Here is a 16,311-nt window from a genome sequence, read left to right as displayed (position 1 = left end):
CAAGTATATTGAATACTTGAAGAGCGAAAAACTCCCATCGGACCCTAAAGATTCCAGAACCCTACGGACTAAAGCTGCTCGATTCACATTGGCTTCGCACGGAATGCTGTACCGAAGAACATTCGATGGACCGTTGGCAGTATGCTTGGGTCCAGGAGATACCGATTACGTCCTAAGGGAAGTGCACGAGAGTACTTGCGGGAATCACTCTGGAGCTAATACATTAGTTCGAAAAATAATCAGAGCAGGGTATTATTGGATTGATATGGGCAAAGATGCGAAGGAATTTGTTCGTAAATATGACAAATGTCAAAGGTTTGCACAGATGATCCACCAACCCGGAGAGCAACTCCACTCAGTCCTATCCCCATGGTCGTTCATGAAGTGGGGAATGGATATCGTCGGCCCTCTACCATCGACCCCAGGTAAAGCCAAATTCATTTTATTTATGACTGATTATTTTTCTAAATGGGTTGAAGCGCAGGCGTTCGAGAAAATAAGAGAGAAAGAAGTTATAGACTTTATTTGGGATCATATCATATGCCCCGCCAAAATAGTGTGTGAGAATGGAAAATAATTTGTTGGCAGCAAAGTAACAAGATTCCTCGAAGACCACAAGATAAGAAGGATACTATTGACGCCATACCACCCCAGTGGGGATGGACAGGCCGAATCAACGAACAAAACTGTCATTCAAAACTTAAAGAAGAGGTTGAACGACGCTAAAGGGAAATAGAGAGAAACCCTGCCCGAAGTCCTTTGGGCATATCGGACTACGTCAAAATCCAGTACGGGGGCGACCCCATTCTCCTTAGTATATGGGTCTGAAGCATTGATACTAGTCGAAGTTGGTGAACCCAGTGCCAAATTTCGATTCGAGATGGAAGAATCAAATAACGAGGCTATGAATACCAGCCTCGAACTATCGGACGAAAGACGAGAAGCTGCTCTCGTCCAATTGGCCGCCCAAAAGCAGCGAATCAAAAGATATTATAATCGAAGAACCAAGCTCTGCCATTTCAAGCCTGAGGACTTACTGTTAAGAAAAATTACCATCAATACATGAAATCCGAATGAAGGAAAACTAGGAGCGAATTGGGAAGGACCATATCAGGTGCTCGAGAACATCGGAAAGGGATCATACAGGCTCGGCATTATAAACGGCAAACAGCTATCAAGCAGCTGGAATGTATCACATCTAAAACGGTACTACTGCTAAGGTACGACCTTTCCATATTCGTTTATATTTCAAAACTGACCCCTGCAGAAGTCCGAACAAGAGCTAAGATGGATCTCTCGCTTGAAAATACGTGTTGCACTCTTTTTCCCTTAGACCGGTTTTATCCCAAATGGGTTTTTCGGCAAGGTTTTTAATGAGGCAATCATTGATCGTGCAACATTTACAACAATATCTGAGGCCTCACAAGAGAGTTATTTCACAACAACAGGGTTCCAATAGGAAAAATTGTAAGAGCCAAATGGTCGAAGCGAACCATGCTCATATAGATTGGCCCGAACCCAGGCGTGTAATAACGTGCGAAGAAAGTTCTCTTCTTTATCAGCATCTTATATCCAAGGAAAATTCCTCTATTTTGAGATTTATTATGCAATCAGAATTAAGATAAACTCGACCACTAAGCCTACGGGCTACTTTTATTTCGAGTTCGAGCAAACACTCACTCGACCATTACGCCTACGGGCTACATTACTTCGAGTTCGAATCATTCACTCGACTAAGCCTACGGGCTACTTTTATTTCGAGTTCGAGCAAACACTCACTCGACCATTACGCCTACGGGCTACATTACTTCGAGTTCGAATCATTCACTCGACTAAGCCTACGGGCTACTTTTATTTCGAGTTCGAGCAAACACTCACTCGACCATTACGCCTACGGGCTACATTACTTCGAGTTCGAATCATTCACTCGACTAAGCCTACGGGCTACTTTTATTTCGAGTTCGAGCAAACACTCACTCGACCATTATGCCTACGGGCTACATTACTTTGAGTTCGAATCATTCACTCGACTAAGCCTACGGGCTACTTTTATTTCGAGTTCGAGCAAACACTCACTCGACCATTACGCCTACGGGCTACATTACTTCGAGTTCGAATCATTCACTCGACTAAGCCTACGGGCTACTTTTATTTCGAGTTCGAGCAAACACTCACTCGACCATTGCGCCTACGGGCTACATTACTTCGAGTTCGAATCATTCACTCGACTAAGCCTATGGGCTACTTTTATTTCGAGTTCGAGCAAACACTCACTCGACCATTACGCCTACGGGCTACATTACTTCGAGTTCGAATCATTCAGTCAACTACTAAGCCTACGGGCTACTTTTATTTTGAGTTTGAGCAAGCACTCACTCGACCATTACGCCTACGGGCTATATTTCTTTAAGCTCGAATCATTGACTCAGGGCTACATCGCTCCAAGTTTGAGTAAGCGCTCGCTCGGTTACAGAGGCTACGAAGTCCAAATTTGATTAAGTTGTTTAAATCATTGTGAAAACATTCATAAGGCGTGAATAAAGTCCTCACAAGACAGGAAACAAAAACAGAAGCAAGTCGGCAAAAATAGGGATATATCTATATACAAATTTATCTGCATGGGTGATTACAACATAAAAACTAAGAACTAAACTTCTCGGTCAGGAGCGGTCTCTTCTTTATCAGGCTCCCCCCGTTCTCGGATCTGCTCTTGCTCCCATCATCATCATCATCGTCATCATCATCGCCATCAGAAACCAGAGCTTCAGCATCGGCTTCGAGTTCTTTGGCCCTTTTTATCTCTTCAGCGAGATCGAAACCACGAGCATGTATCTCCTCGAGAGTTTCCCTTCGAGATCGGCACTTAGCAAGTTCGGCGACCCAATGTGCTCGAGTATCGGCGGACTCGGATGCCTCTCTTGCCTAGACTTGGGCAGCTTCAGCATCGGCCCGATAGACGGCCACGAGCACATCCGCATCGGCCTTTGCCTTTTCGGTATCAGATTCGGCCTTGGCAAGTACAGAGGCCAACCGAGCCTCAAGCTCCTCAATTCTTCTTGCTTGAACCAAGCCTTTTTCCTTCATTTTCTGAAGTTGAGTTTCGGACGATGATAACTGGGCTCTAGCAGTCTCTTTTTCTGCAGCAAAGCGATCCATACCTTCTTTCCACCGCAAAGACTCCGTTCTTATCACGTCGACCTCCTCACGAAGCTTCCCGATCATCTCAATTTTTTGCTGTAGCTGTGAGACCGAAATGTTAGCTATCGTTCCGGTATCAAGCCCATAGGCTTTCAAAAGCATCATTACCTGCTCATACAAATCGGTCTGATCTCGATAAGCCTTGGCCAGCTCAGCTCGGAGGTCTTTTATTTCCTTTTCTCTCTGCCCTAAGGAAAGTCTAAGGGAGTTCCTCTCGTCAGTAGCCCATTGTAGGTCGGCCTCGTATCGATGCAGCTCATTTTGGGATCAAGAAGATTGTTCTCGATGAACTGTCGCTGCCTACAAAGAAACAAGAAGCGAAGTTAATGAAAAATGAACATAAAGATAGTACCCGACAAAATAATTTTAAAAGCTCACCTGATTCAAAGCCTGCCGCAATCCGTGAAAAAGATCTGATTCATCACCAGTACCGGCAACGTCCTCAATGCCGGTAAACAGGTCACTAAAGGGATCTTCCGTGAGGCTTGTCTAGATCAAGGGCTCCCAGAGCTTGAGCTTCCCGAATCACCCCTACGGAAAAAGCGGGAAAGGTAACCGAATCCTCGATTGTTGCTACCCCAAATGAATCGCCTGGAGCATTCTCCTCAGTTCGAAAGGGTTCGAGGGCCCCTTCGGTCATATCCCCTGCTCGTTGACTCCAATGAGATGCGTCTTCGATATCCGATAGTTCGGGGACTCTACCCGAATCTTTTTCCGATATATCCTCAGTTCGAGGCGGAGCCTCATGGAGCATCATCGATCTAGCCGCCGATCAGGCATCAGTGGTTCTCTTCATTCGGACCGCCAGCGCGGACTCATCATTTTCTTCTTCTTCATCATCTTCATCCCTTAGACGCAGAACGGATTCCACGGTCAAAGGAATGACATTCTTGTTCAGCTTATGAGCCATCCTCTCCTTCGGTTTTGGATCTTCGGGAACGGAGGCTATTTTTCTTTTATTTTCCTTCACCGGCTTTGGGACAGAGGCCGAAATTTCCTATTTATTGGACAAGGGCCTCAAAACCGCGTCTTTACCTAAACCTGCATATGGAAAACCTTAAAAAAATATTTTGAAAACCACCTCGTTCGGATCATCAAAGAGTACGAGAAATGAGCTTACCATGATTTTTGGCCTCCCACCAACCCTTTGACAAATCACGCCATGAGCGCTCGGCGTACGTGGAGGTCGAAACAAGGGCTCGTACCCAGTTCTTGAGATCGGGAACTACTCCGGGCATCCAGGGAATCGCTACATCACAAAAAGAGGAGTGTTGATGAGAGAATAAATGAAAGAATAAAGTAGAAGTAACAGCAAGATCACACTTACGTTTCATATTCCACCCCTCGGGAAAGGGCATCTTTTCAGTCGGAATCAGGTCCAAAGTCCTTACTCGAACGAACCTGCCCATCCAACCCTGGTCCTGTCCTCGTCAATACTCGAGAACAGAGCCTTGGTAGCCCGACGCTGAAGTTTTATTAACCCTCCTCGAAAAAGTCGAGGACGGTATAATCGGATAAGATGGTCGAGGGTGAACGGCACCCCCTCGATTTTGCTTACGAAATATCGGATCAGGATAACGATCCTCCAAAAAGAAGGGTGGACCTGGCCTAGGGTTATTTGGTATTGACGACAGAAATCAATGATAACGGAATCGAGGGGACCCAACGTGAAAGGATAAGAATACACATTCAAAAACCATCTCACGTGCGAAGTGATATCTTCGTCAGAAGAAGGAATCATTATTTCTTTTTTATCCCAATTGCAATCTTTCTTTAGCTATTGGAGGTGTTTCTCGGATTATTGAACATATATACCTCGATACCGGTTCACATCGACCAGGCACCGATGATCCTTTATCGATCTTGAAATCAGAAGTAAGGATGCACGCCCCAGGAACGCACTCCTCAGGCCGTGGTTCTGCCGGCGTATCATCGGCGGCACACTGTGAAGATGAAGTTTTCTCTTTCGGAGGGATGGTTTGTGACGTTTTCGCTATTTTCGAGTTCAAAAGCAAGGAATAGAGAAAAATGACAAAGATTTGGTAAAATTGAGGAGGGGCTTTTGCAGAAAGAAATCACAGATTTACTGTTAAGTTGGAGAGTACGAAGAAGAACTTGGAAAATTTGGAAGATAGAAGATATAAAAGTGGTAAAAGATAAAAGAAAGGGTTATTTATAGGTTCAAGCGATGGCGGTTCAGTATCAGTGGTGGCCGACCACCGCCTGACATGCATTAAATGCCTTGAAAGACTAAACCGACGGGACAGCCACCAGATGCGTCATGGTCGAACTCGATGGAAACGTCAGGTTATAATCCGATCGAGCCGTTAAAAAAAATATATCGTTTCTTGCCATATTCTTTCTAAGAAACGAGGGGACTATCTGTATACGGTCAAAATAGATTTCGGCCTTAGCACGTCCGATCGAGTTCGAACGATGATCTATCGAAGTAAGATCCCGAAGGTGGAACAAACTAACCTCGAACCTGAGGAGGCCGATCCGTGTCAAGTTCGATATCATTATCAATCTCGAATCGAAATCGAACCATGAGGCAGAGTAGATCTATCATGCTGATAATCCAGAGACCAACCAACATTGACCTCGAATCAATTAGAGGGTTCGAGCCAGGATCGGGCTCGAACTAAGATCAAGAGCTCGAGTCGAAATCAAGCTCAAACCAAAATCGAGGGTTCTAAGCAAGATCGAGCTCGCAGACAAAAGCCGTTGCAATCCCACTAGAGAGAATCTTGGCAGAAATTGTGAAAAAGCTGACTTATCATGGGTCTCCCACTGAATGTTTTATTATGCTTAGAGCCAAATCCCTCCACTATAAAAGGGCTTGGTTACCATTTCTGTAAAACAAGTTTTTCTCAGGGCTTACATTGTAATAAAAGCGCTATATTCTTCTACAGTAAAGAATCGTTCTTTGAGATTTCTTAGATTGATTCTATTTGTTGAATCCTAAGATTCATTGTTCCTGACAACCTTATCTATTTCGCATTCTCTGCAATCTATATTTTCATTTCTATTTATCCTTACATTTTGTGTTAAGTTACGCCACATATCTTCGAAACTACGTATAAATTCAACTCTATCTATTTTTCGGGTAAACAATTTCAACTAGGAATTTTATTTTCAAACCAATCCAAATCACCTTCAATCTTACTCAAAAGTTTGTATACTACCTCGTGTATGTATTTCAACGAATTCCTGTCATAACCACTGAAAAACTCCGTTCTTCCTAGATTTTTCGAATATTGCATATTGGTAATTTTTTGTGGCAAAAAATAGGCAAAAGTTTAAAATGACCAAGTGGAAGTAAACTTTTTTTATTTTTTGGGATGTTCCTATAGTTCTCCCCCCAAGAATCTTCTAAGGCCCAAATAGTAGAGCGATTCTAAGGCCCAAATAATATATAAGATGAGAACTAACAGAAACTTTAAAGCACTAGCACGGAGAAGCAGAGAAGGAACTATCCCGCCATTATTCAGTCATCTCAATTCTTTTAGCATGCGAAGATGCTCTAAAACAAAAGGATCAACAAAAGCTGAGTTCTCCGCGAGGATAAACTTTAGGGTTGTATACCTTAACTAGAGAATTTAATCCATACGATCACTAACACAACCATTTCAAAAAACAATGAGGTTTCATGAATCTGTCAACTAGTTTTGGAAGTCTTAATAGTTAATGGTTGGGAAGCAGAAGAGAAGCGAAGAAACAGAGAAGAAAGCGCTGGCCACTTTGTAATAGAAAGGGGGTTTATGACCAAATTTGATACAAGCATTTTATAAGTAGGGCTAATATTGGTTTTTTTTTTTTTTTGGGCTTTCTTGGGTAAAGATGCCTTGTGAAATGACTGAACCTGCCCAAGGATGGGACCTAATAGCCCAGTTCAAGGGGTAGAGAAAATGAACTATCAGCATCAGCTATAGGCTATAGCTCAAGGGATAGAGAAAGTAATCCAGACAAAAGAAACGAATAATTAAATCCATTTCCGATAATAGGTAAAGTTTACTTCTCTGTTCCCTGCTTCTATAGAATGAAGTAGTGAACTACACAATGCATATTAGTTTTGTATGGCACGTTACTGACATTCTCTGTATTCACAGTTCTCTCTCTTCCCCTTAAGTTGCAAGAGCTCACCCCATCCCAGCACCCCCAGTCCCACCCCATTCGACAGTTTTTTTTTTTTTTCTGGAGGGGAAGTGGCAGTGAGGGTGCTCCTGTCAGCCCTTGAGCAAAATATAACTGCACATATTTCCTAAAGCTTGATGAAAGCTGGCTGTGTATCCAGTGTGTCATATTCGGTTGACTTGTGGTTACAAACAGGCATTATTGACATGATTGAAACTTTGAAAGTTGAACAAGAAAAGAGCATTATACAGTTATCAGGAGTGTAATCTTGAAGTTCAAGTACACCCAAGAAGTGGAAGTTTATTATTGATGCAAGTAATAGAAAAAAAATTCTTAACCTTCAAATAACATGCATGAAGCTTCGCTAAAGAAGTTTTCTCCTGGGACGAGAATGTTCCTATTAATGTGAGAGTCCAGGCCTGCAGAAAAGGCTATCCAAAATACTTTGTCCAAAATATCCAAAACATTATTATTGACATATTTATGTCAGTAACATGATAGAAATGAGTGTCTACCGTTTCTGATAGAAATGATCTCAGGCTTGCATATCATTGTTAATCAGATTCTACATATTCTTCAAATGATTTCATCAATTTCAAAGTCATTAACACAATCTAATTGATAACAATGAGAAGAGGTGATATTATTTCATTTCACTACGTTACTCCCATTTAAATTCCTAAAAACAGAAGTAACCAAAAAACCAAACAAGAAAAAGAAATGGGAGAAGAGAGAGAAAAGGTTATCAACGAGGTACAGGGGAGCTGGGAAGGCATTAGTCATTGTCACAAGACAAGTTCTCTATAAATCACAGGTTACCAAGAATTCTGTGTTCCACCCAAAACAGTGACATGATGACAACAAAGACTGAGAGCGTACAAGCAGCAAAAGAATAAGCAACTCTGTCGGTCCTGTTGATAAGTGATGTATAGCCATAACTCAGGCCACCAAAGACTTTATGGCCATAAACTTACCACTATTCATTATCAGGCAGCTCCTCATCTAGACCACTCTGAGCAATTCTATAGTACAGGATAGCCATGGTTGCCATGCAAGCCCTGCACGTAAGAAAGTAGAGAAGTTTCATGTCTACCAAAAACTAAACTAATGATAATGATAATAATAAACATAACAACCTTTACATTTTCATCTGACAACTAGCTTTGACCTGAATCTATAGGTAAGCTTAGGGTGTTAGCTATGTGTAAGAAGCAGAATTCAACAGAATAAATTTGATCAAGAAAGGGAGCAATAAAATGGGGAAACCAAGAATCAGAGTTAGCATTACATGATTGCTATAATGAGGAGGAGTTTTCTTGGATCCATTCTTGAAGACTTATGATGGCGCTGACGACCTTCAGGGACTTCATCAGTATTTGAAGCATCTTTTCGTGGTGGTGCAGTTACTGGTAGAGTTGGTAAGGAACTCGACCAAAATGGGAGCAATGATCTCAGAAACTTATGACGAAATGAACCTGTTGATAAAAGACATTAGTTTGACAACTACTACACCAGTTGGGTCGGCTACATGAATCTTATATATCTAATCCGCTCTATTCAGGTTCGTCTCATTTTTATACTCAGTAATTTATCTTTCAAGACAGGTGATGCTTTCTTTAAAGCTGACAATTCGCTACATTGCATGCTTACCCTTACACTAACATACAACTCTATCTAAATTAAAAGACTCCTGACAAGTACCAGACTTGATGTAATCGCACCACGACAACTAAACTTAAACCCCAACTAGTTGATATCATTTATATTGATAATGTTCTTTGCTAAGATCTTATGGACTGACAGATTATAGGTCTTCTAAAACAACTTTACTCCGAGCGATTTTAGGTTCAACTGATCCCTTTTAACACATTCAATCACATTGTGGCACAGACGGACGAGTGCATTTGGAGGTACAACTCATTTCTCTTTCAAAGAATTAGTTCGACAATTCTCAAAATCACAACACAACTTGCATGAATATAATTAAAGGTTTCAAATGGAAGGAAATCTTATTGTATTCCCTCCTTTGACAGGAAAAGCACCAAGAAATACAGAGAACAAAAAGGTAGTTAATCATACTTCCCACTTTTCAGAAAAGTCCCAAGAGTTTCAAATTGAGACCATTAAATACAATTTCAGAATACCAAGTGCTATCCACAAGAAAAATGCAAGCAACAAGGGCATAGGAAAAAGTATTAGTTGCAAATTGCAATGGATTTTTTTCTTTCATTTGACTCATGGGAGCTCACGTAGGAAAAATATACACATTATGAAAAGGAAGAGAGCTCACCTCTCTTCGTATACTTTTTCCGGTTTCCATCTTCATCATCAGCAAAGTACGAAATTTCAGAGTTTTGCCTTTCTACTTGCACTGTGGTCTTTCGTGTGGTGGCTCCAGGCTGCGAGGAGTGTCATTGTGAACAAGATGCAAGAAAATCCCAAAACCCAAAATCAAAATCTGAAGTATGTAATACACCACTTGCAACATGAAAAAAAATTGCTTACACCAGAAGGACTTGTGCTTTTCATGAAATTGGACTCGTGATTAGACATAGATGAAGGTGCTGAAGTGGGGCCATCTATCTCCACAATGTCTATGCTTGCGGGTTTGGAAGAACCTGCCGCAATTGCAGCTAATCCTTCGGAATTTCCAGCAGCTGAAACATGCTTCAATGGATCAGAAGCAAAAGCCGGTGGAGGACCTCGAGGCTCTGTTCCTGGCAGAGTCACTGGATGGTTTCCAAACAAATTCTTCTCCAGGCCAGTCTGCAAAGCAGCAAAAGGTCAGTATGGCCTTGACTGCCACTGGATTCACAACTGGTTTGTTTGCTACAAGATAGATTCACTCTCCTTCTTTCCCAACCCCCTCCAGAGAAGTTGAAAGCAAAAACCTGACTAATTTAGAAGAAAATCTTCTTTTTTTAAGATAAAGAATTCAGAAGAAAATCCTATTAGGAACTATGACACCTAACTTGGAAATGAAATAGTTAAAGATTATCCCATAGCAAAGATACCACACGATATAATGAAATTTTCATCTAACAAGTTACAATCAGCTAATGGACAATAAATTCAAGGGTGATCCTTACTACAAACACAATCTGGTTTGCAGAAGATAGAAGGTTCACATGAAAGCAAATGAATATGATGGTACAGAGATATAACAGAATATAATTTGAATTTCCCTACATGAAGAAGTTAGTACTACATATGGTGAAATGTGGAGAGTGTATTCCAGGAAAACCAAGATAAGCTAGAAAGTTCATTTTTCCAATGTTCGGTTGAGGTAAATTGTTAAAGATGTTTTAATCTAACACTGACGTGAGAAAATGACTTATGATATTTATGGGCTAATCAAATACAAGGTCTAAATCCATGCCACTTACATCAAACATTGTTGTTGAAACCCTTTAGTACTCACCACTTACCATCCGCCTACCATATAACCTACCTCTATGCCAACCAAATATTGAAAAATGACCTAAAGTAGTTCTCCGAAGTAAAATATTTTGCATGGTAAACATTTCAAGTCACACAAATGACAAAACACACTGTGTGCGCTCAAGAAAAAATTGATCAAAAAAGGAGATATACTATTTTCGGAAAAGGGCTATATATGTCCCTGTACTATCAAATATTAGTTATATATATCCCTCGTTATACTATTTGCCACTTTTTGCCCCTACCGTTACCCATCTAAACATATTTACCCCTCCATCTAACAGACCCCTGGACCCAGCCTTCCTGTTACACGTGGCTTCATCTTAAGCCCCCACCCATTTTTATTTATGATTCTGTAAAGCCCCATCTTAATATTTGTTACCCAAATTAATACCTCTTAATAACCCACCCCAAGCCCCCATTCTAAAGGTTATTAAACACTTGCCGCCGCCATTGACTCCATGACCACCATCATCTCCACAATGAAATTTCTCTCTTTCCCCTTCACTTCTATTTTCCTCCCTCCAGCAACCTTCTTGCTCTCCCACAATGAAACTTAAGACCTCTCATCACCTTCAACATGGACTATCACCGGAAAATTTGATCGGAAAATTGTAATTTCGCCGGAAATTTTTATTTTTATGTACTCTAATTCCAACTTCTTAGAAAACACAAAATATCAACAACTACTAAACAAATCATAATCGCACTCATTTCATTCCGAAATAAACCCATACCGAAGTGATCAAATCAAAATCTTAAGATTCTTCAAATTCTCCAAGATGAATCTGTGTCTCCATTAATATAATTATTTTTTGTGTTCAACCAGGAGCTATTATAGAAAGGGAAAGAAAATAGAGGTTGGCGTATAAGAACAAGTTGTATAGAACTTTGAACATTTGTAGGATTTAAATAACTTTGTTTTGTTTCTGAAAAATCAAGTAGGCAAGTAGCTAAATAAAGCACCGAGGAGGAAGAGATGATCCATTGAGAAGCTACCATATTTAGTGAGCAAAGCAAGCATATTCTGTGCATTATATATTTTCCCCTGTTGAGCATTGAGTATAAAGAACGGAGTGGAGGAATACAATCAAGGCCTTTAAAATTTAAGACTGGAGCTAATTTGAACCCCAAGTACTGGAGCTAATCTGGACTTCTGGAGATTCAATTACTGGGGTCCTTGGGGTGGGTTATTAAGAGGTATTAATTTGGGTAATAAATATTAAGATGGGGCTTTACAAAATAAAAAATAAAAAAAGGATTGGGGGCTTAAGATAAAGCCACGTGTAACAGTAAGACTGGGGTCGTTAGATGGAGGGGTAAATATGTTTAAATGGGTAACGGTAGGGATATAAAATGTCGAATAGTATAACGAGGGATATATATAACTAATATTTAATAGTACAGGGACATACATAGCCCTTTTCCGTACTATTTTAAAAGAAAAACAAAAAGAGGGCTGAATATAAAGTTAATAACGAGAGGGTATGGATGGAAAAAATTAAACAGACAAGCACAGTTTATACTTCAATTTAATGTGACTTCTTCATAAGACAGTTTTCCTTAACCACTTAAATAATATATGAAGTGCATTTCATCAGCAGGACAGTGCCTGTCTAATCAAAAGCCACCATGCATTTATCACTCTATTATTTGTCAACCCTTATTAAGAGGTTAACATGCTTCAGAAGATAAAACCTATTTGATGCCTGATACTACTCTGTGTCAAATGTTATCAAGACAACTAAATATAGTCGTTATATGCAACTGCTAAACAAACCTCCAAGACCATAAACACAGTAACAAGGAAACATCCTCCGAATTTCAATTGGTGAAGGAGATATAAAATCATGATTTGATTGCTTAACAGCCATCATCTCGGTAAAAAATCACCTTAGCTGTCACAACCTTGCAAACGTGCACTACAACGAGGAGACAATTAGAAGTTGAGAAAGATCCTGAAGGAACCAACTAGATCGAAAGGAGGTGTTTAAGCAGCATTATGAAGGTCTGGGTCAAATCCATTATCAGGTTGTTTGATGCATTTATATAGTCCACAATAAGGCATAAGCTACTTCCATGTGAATTGTGATTTTCTTCAGCTCAAAGAAGCACAAACACAAAATGATAAACATTCATTACTAGAATCATTTACAAAGTTTGGCATAGTTAAAGAGGAGATTGAAGTATGCATGGGCCAAGATCCTATTCTTCATTTACATGATAATCCAATTAACATCTTATAATATTCTCAAATCAAGCAACAAAGAGAAGCACTTCCATAGTCATGATAAAGCAAAATATCCAATAAATAAATGACTCAAAGTGGAAAAAGGCACTTGCTTGCAACTGACAACACACTACCTGCATAATAGCGTCTTTCAACTTTGTATGAAGGCGTGATCCTGAATCTTTAACACTTTTAGGAGGCCATATCTGCATTAACAAAGCATCTCCTGGACATGAATCGTGATTGAGAAACTAATATAGCTAAATTAAGCTTAACATAATACACCAGAGCACGTGACTAAGAAAAAAAGATAATGCATCAGAGCAAATCAAAAGTTCAAAACACCACTAAGCATTGATGCCAATATATCCAAAGTGGACATTTCTAATGATCTCAAAATGGTTGTTTTTTAACAAATTTATTTCTACTTATCAATAAAATAATAATCTTTTTTTTATAACCAAGAAATCCCCGAGGACCAAAGGCACAAGGTTCAAAACTTGGTAGATAATGGGCCTGCCTCTCTACCCTTCTCCACTTAAATATCAGGCTTTTTTCTACGGCAGAATTCAAACCCATGACGTGCGTCTATCCCACACATCACAAGTTGCGCTTTTACCACTAGACCAAAGCCCTACGGGCCCTGGATCCAGCCATTTCTTCTAGAGAACTTTCTTGACAATCAATTTCTTATGCACAAGATCAACATAAAATAAATTGAACGATAATTGTGGATAGCAGACAGTACCGAAGTTGAACATGAAGGACACACATAGCCAGCTGGAGCAGTGTGGGGGGGAAACGATTTTATATGTGAAACCAAGCAATTTGTATGTATTACATCTGCAAAAGCAACCACATGAGTAACTTATACTGTAAGAAAAGTTATCAACTTATTAAGGGAAGATATTTTATATATCGCAATGGATTAGCAAGATTACATACGCAAGCAACCCAACCGAGTAGTCCCAGCATCAGTTTCCTCTTCAAGCACCGAGTGACAACTGCAGCATTTTGGAGGCCAATCATACTCTCCATCTATGACCCACTCTGAATAGGTGCGGATCTGAAATTGGGATTTCTTAAAGGAAATACAAAATGATGGAAGACAGAAGAAAGCAAGCGGACCTCCAACAGCCCAACAAGAATGTTATAGAAAATAAAAATTGAATTGAAACAATGCAGGAAGGTAGATAGCATAACCCAGATTCCGAGGAAGAAGTAAGAACATAAAAGTCATCAGGTCTCGGAAACATTAGTGCACAATACCTGACTACTACAAAAAAGTGAACAACTATATCTTGATCTCATGAACTTTGCTAGTGGATCAAGTGAAAAGATCAACATCGCCAATTACATCATAAAGTCAGATTGACTACTCAATCAGCAAATTAGTACTGGCTTTGATCAAAATCGTTAAAACTTAATGAGACGATTGATTGCATTAGATCCTTCTGACCCCTTCAAGCTAATTTCCCAAACAGCTTATTTCATGATATAGCTGGTCATTGAAGATTAACCAAACATATATGCTATCAAATAAAAAGGATCTCGCATTTAATGATTCCAGAGTTTCAGTCAACTTCCTTTTAGGATCGAAAATTGAAAGATATGGTTGTCTTATGTATACAGATATCAGTGTAATCATCTGAACAAAGGTTCCATCACTCATCCTACTATCAGATCACCAATAAATACAATTCACACGTATACAAATGGAAATACAGATGTAAGCTTGGCACAAGTAACTGTAAGCAATTGGCTTCCAATACTAAAGCAACTTAATATGGTCAAAGACGATAGTAAAAATAGGAAAATACAATACCACGCATATACGATGCTCGGGAAAGCATATGCATTCTCCACAAACAGGGACTTTGTGCACAAAACAGTACAGCTTAGTTGCCTGCAAGCCAACACATTGACAAATCAATTAATCATACAACACGACTCAAAGTCCTCAATGGCCATGAAGCATGCAATTATCAGTAAATTACACGTTTTTACCGCCCTCGTTGATAAATCTAACCAATCCAGATACAAATTAACAAAAATACAAGCTGAAATTCAGTAAAATGAACAATGTACAATGGAAATAACAATTATAAGCATCCGATCCGAATCAATTTTTTTAGAACACACTTTTGTCTGAATTTCATCGAGTGCTAATATTTTCCGCACAATTACAAATTGTTTGATCATCTTAACGAGTAACTCGTCTATCGCAAGAGAGAGAGAGAGATGGAAAACTAATACCTTTCGACATTTGCAAACCACCATCGCATTGGCTAAAGTAGCAGAGATATAGATGAGTTGAAGATCGCGGATTTGATAAAGAATGAATTATTAGGGTTTAGAATTCGGAGAAATCGAATTCACAAATCAAAAGACAAAATTCAGAGACTCGGACTCAAGCGTGTGTAGCGGAAATAACTTCAGATTTATGTTTAGTTTAGAAAGGTTCACAGATCCGTTTGATGTTTGGGAGTTGTGATTGGTTTGATGACGCTGGAGCTGGCTACTGGATCTGTGCAGTGGGGGCTTGGTGTTGGGCTTTCTTATGGTACCCCAAGACTATTTGACGGGCTTTTTTCAACACAAAGTTTGGGCTGATTTACAGTAATAGCCAACCTTTGCGGCTTTGTATTTAGAAGTTGGCCACTTTCAAACTAAAGATTTTTGCTCTAAAGTTTAAAATTTAAAACTAATATTCATACTCATTAGTCTAATTCATATATTGTTTCTATTGTATACACTAAATCTATATCCACTTTTTATAAAATATATTTTTATATTAATCCAGCACATTTAATTGTTCAATTAATAATATGTCATAATTTTAATATAGTGCAACTACTTTGATGATTGTTTCTACTCCCCTATTAATTAGGGAAATTTTCGAAAACCACTATTGTTTAGTGGCTATTAACTTCCAATAGCTACCGTATACGTAATTACTTCCTATAACTATAATTTACTTGTTACGCGATTGTATTCGCGCTACTATATTTCTCCTAAAAATAGAGAGTCCAGTTGTGCGACTGTATTCGTTGTATTTGCGCTACTTTATTCATGAATACAGTAGCGGAATTCGCCTAAAATAGGAAAATCCAACTGTTTAATAGCGGAAAGAGAATCAATTAGCGTGTATCACTCCTCATTTAACTTAACAAAAATCAATTATACATAAAATTCGTTGCTACATGACTGTATTTGTTGTATTCGCACTAATGTATTCATGAATACAGTAATAAGGGAGTCCAGTTGCGCGACTATATTCGTTGTATTCGCGCAACTGTATTCATGAA

The 16,311-nt window shown here is 39.5% G+C and overlaps 1 protein-coding gene across 2 annotated transcripts; it reads right to left on the bottom strand.

The window, feature by feature from the left end:
* Positions 1–7,849: 7,849 nt before the first annotated feature.
* LOC107822759 (uncharacterized) lies at positions 7,850–15,475 on the bottom strand. Of its 2 annotated transcripts, none has more exons than XM_016649327.2 (9): positions 15,260–15,475; positions 14,829–14,909; positions 13,949–14,069; positions 13,752–13,846; positions 13,138–13,209; positions 9,838–10,098; positions 9,623–9,731; positions 8,621–8,807; positions 7,850–8,390 (listed from the first exon to the last, which is right to left on the bottom strand). In XM_016649327.2, exons 1-9 carry the CDS (start codon positions 15,281–15,283, stop codon positions 8,309–8,311), a joined length of 1,032 nt encoding a protein of 343 aa, XP_016504813.1. In that variant the 5' UTR covers positions 15,284–15,475; the 3' UTR covers positions 7,850–8,308. The 2 variants fall into 2 exon arrangements, with proteins under 2 accessions (XP_016504813.1, XP_075094296.1); XM_075238195.1 differs by lacking the exon at positions 7,850–8,390 and adding an exon at positions 8,397–8,506.
* Between the last annotated feature and the right edge of the window lie 836 nt (positions 15,476–16,311).

This window comes from Nicotiana tabacum, chromosome 19 (genome assembly GCF_000715075.1).
Source record: "Nicotiana tabacum cultivar K326 chromosome 19, ASM71507v2, whole genome shotgun sequence".
In the NCBI taxonomy this organism is placed as follows: Eukaryota; Viridiplantae; Streptophyta; class Magnoliopsida; order Solanales; family Solanaceae; genus Nicotiana; species Nicotiana tabacum.
This window is presented reverse-complemented; position numbering and strand designations above follow the sequence as displayed.

Excerpts from the sequence above, each read along its gene's own strand:
- LOC107822759 (XM_016649327.2), bottom strand. The coding sequence starts at position 15,283 with ATGGTGGTTTGCAAATGTCGAAAG. Across the intron at positions 14,910-15,259 it reads TGGTTTGCAAATGTCGAAAG|GCAACTAAGCTGTACTGTTT; the intron begins GTATTAGTTTTC and ends GTTGGCTTGCAG. Across the intron at positions 10,099-13,137 it reads TGAAAGACGCTATTATGCAG|ACTGGCCTGGAGAAGAATTT; the intron begins GTAGTGTGTTGT and ends GCTGCTTTGCAG.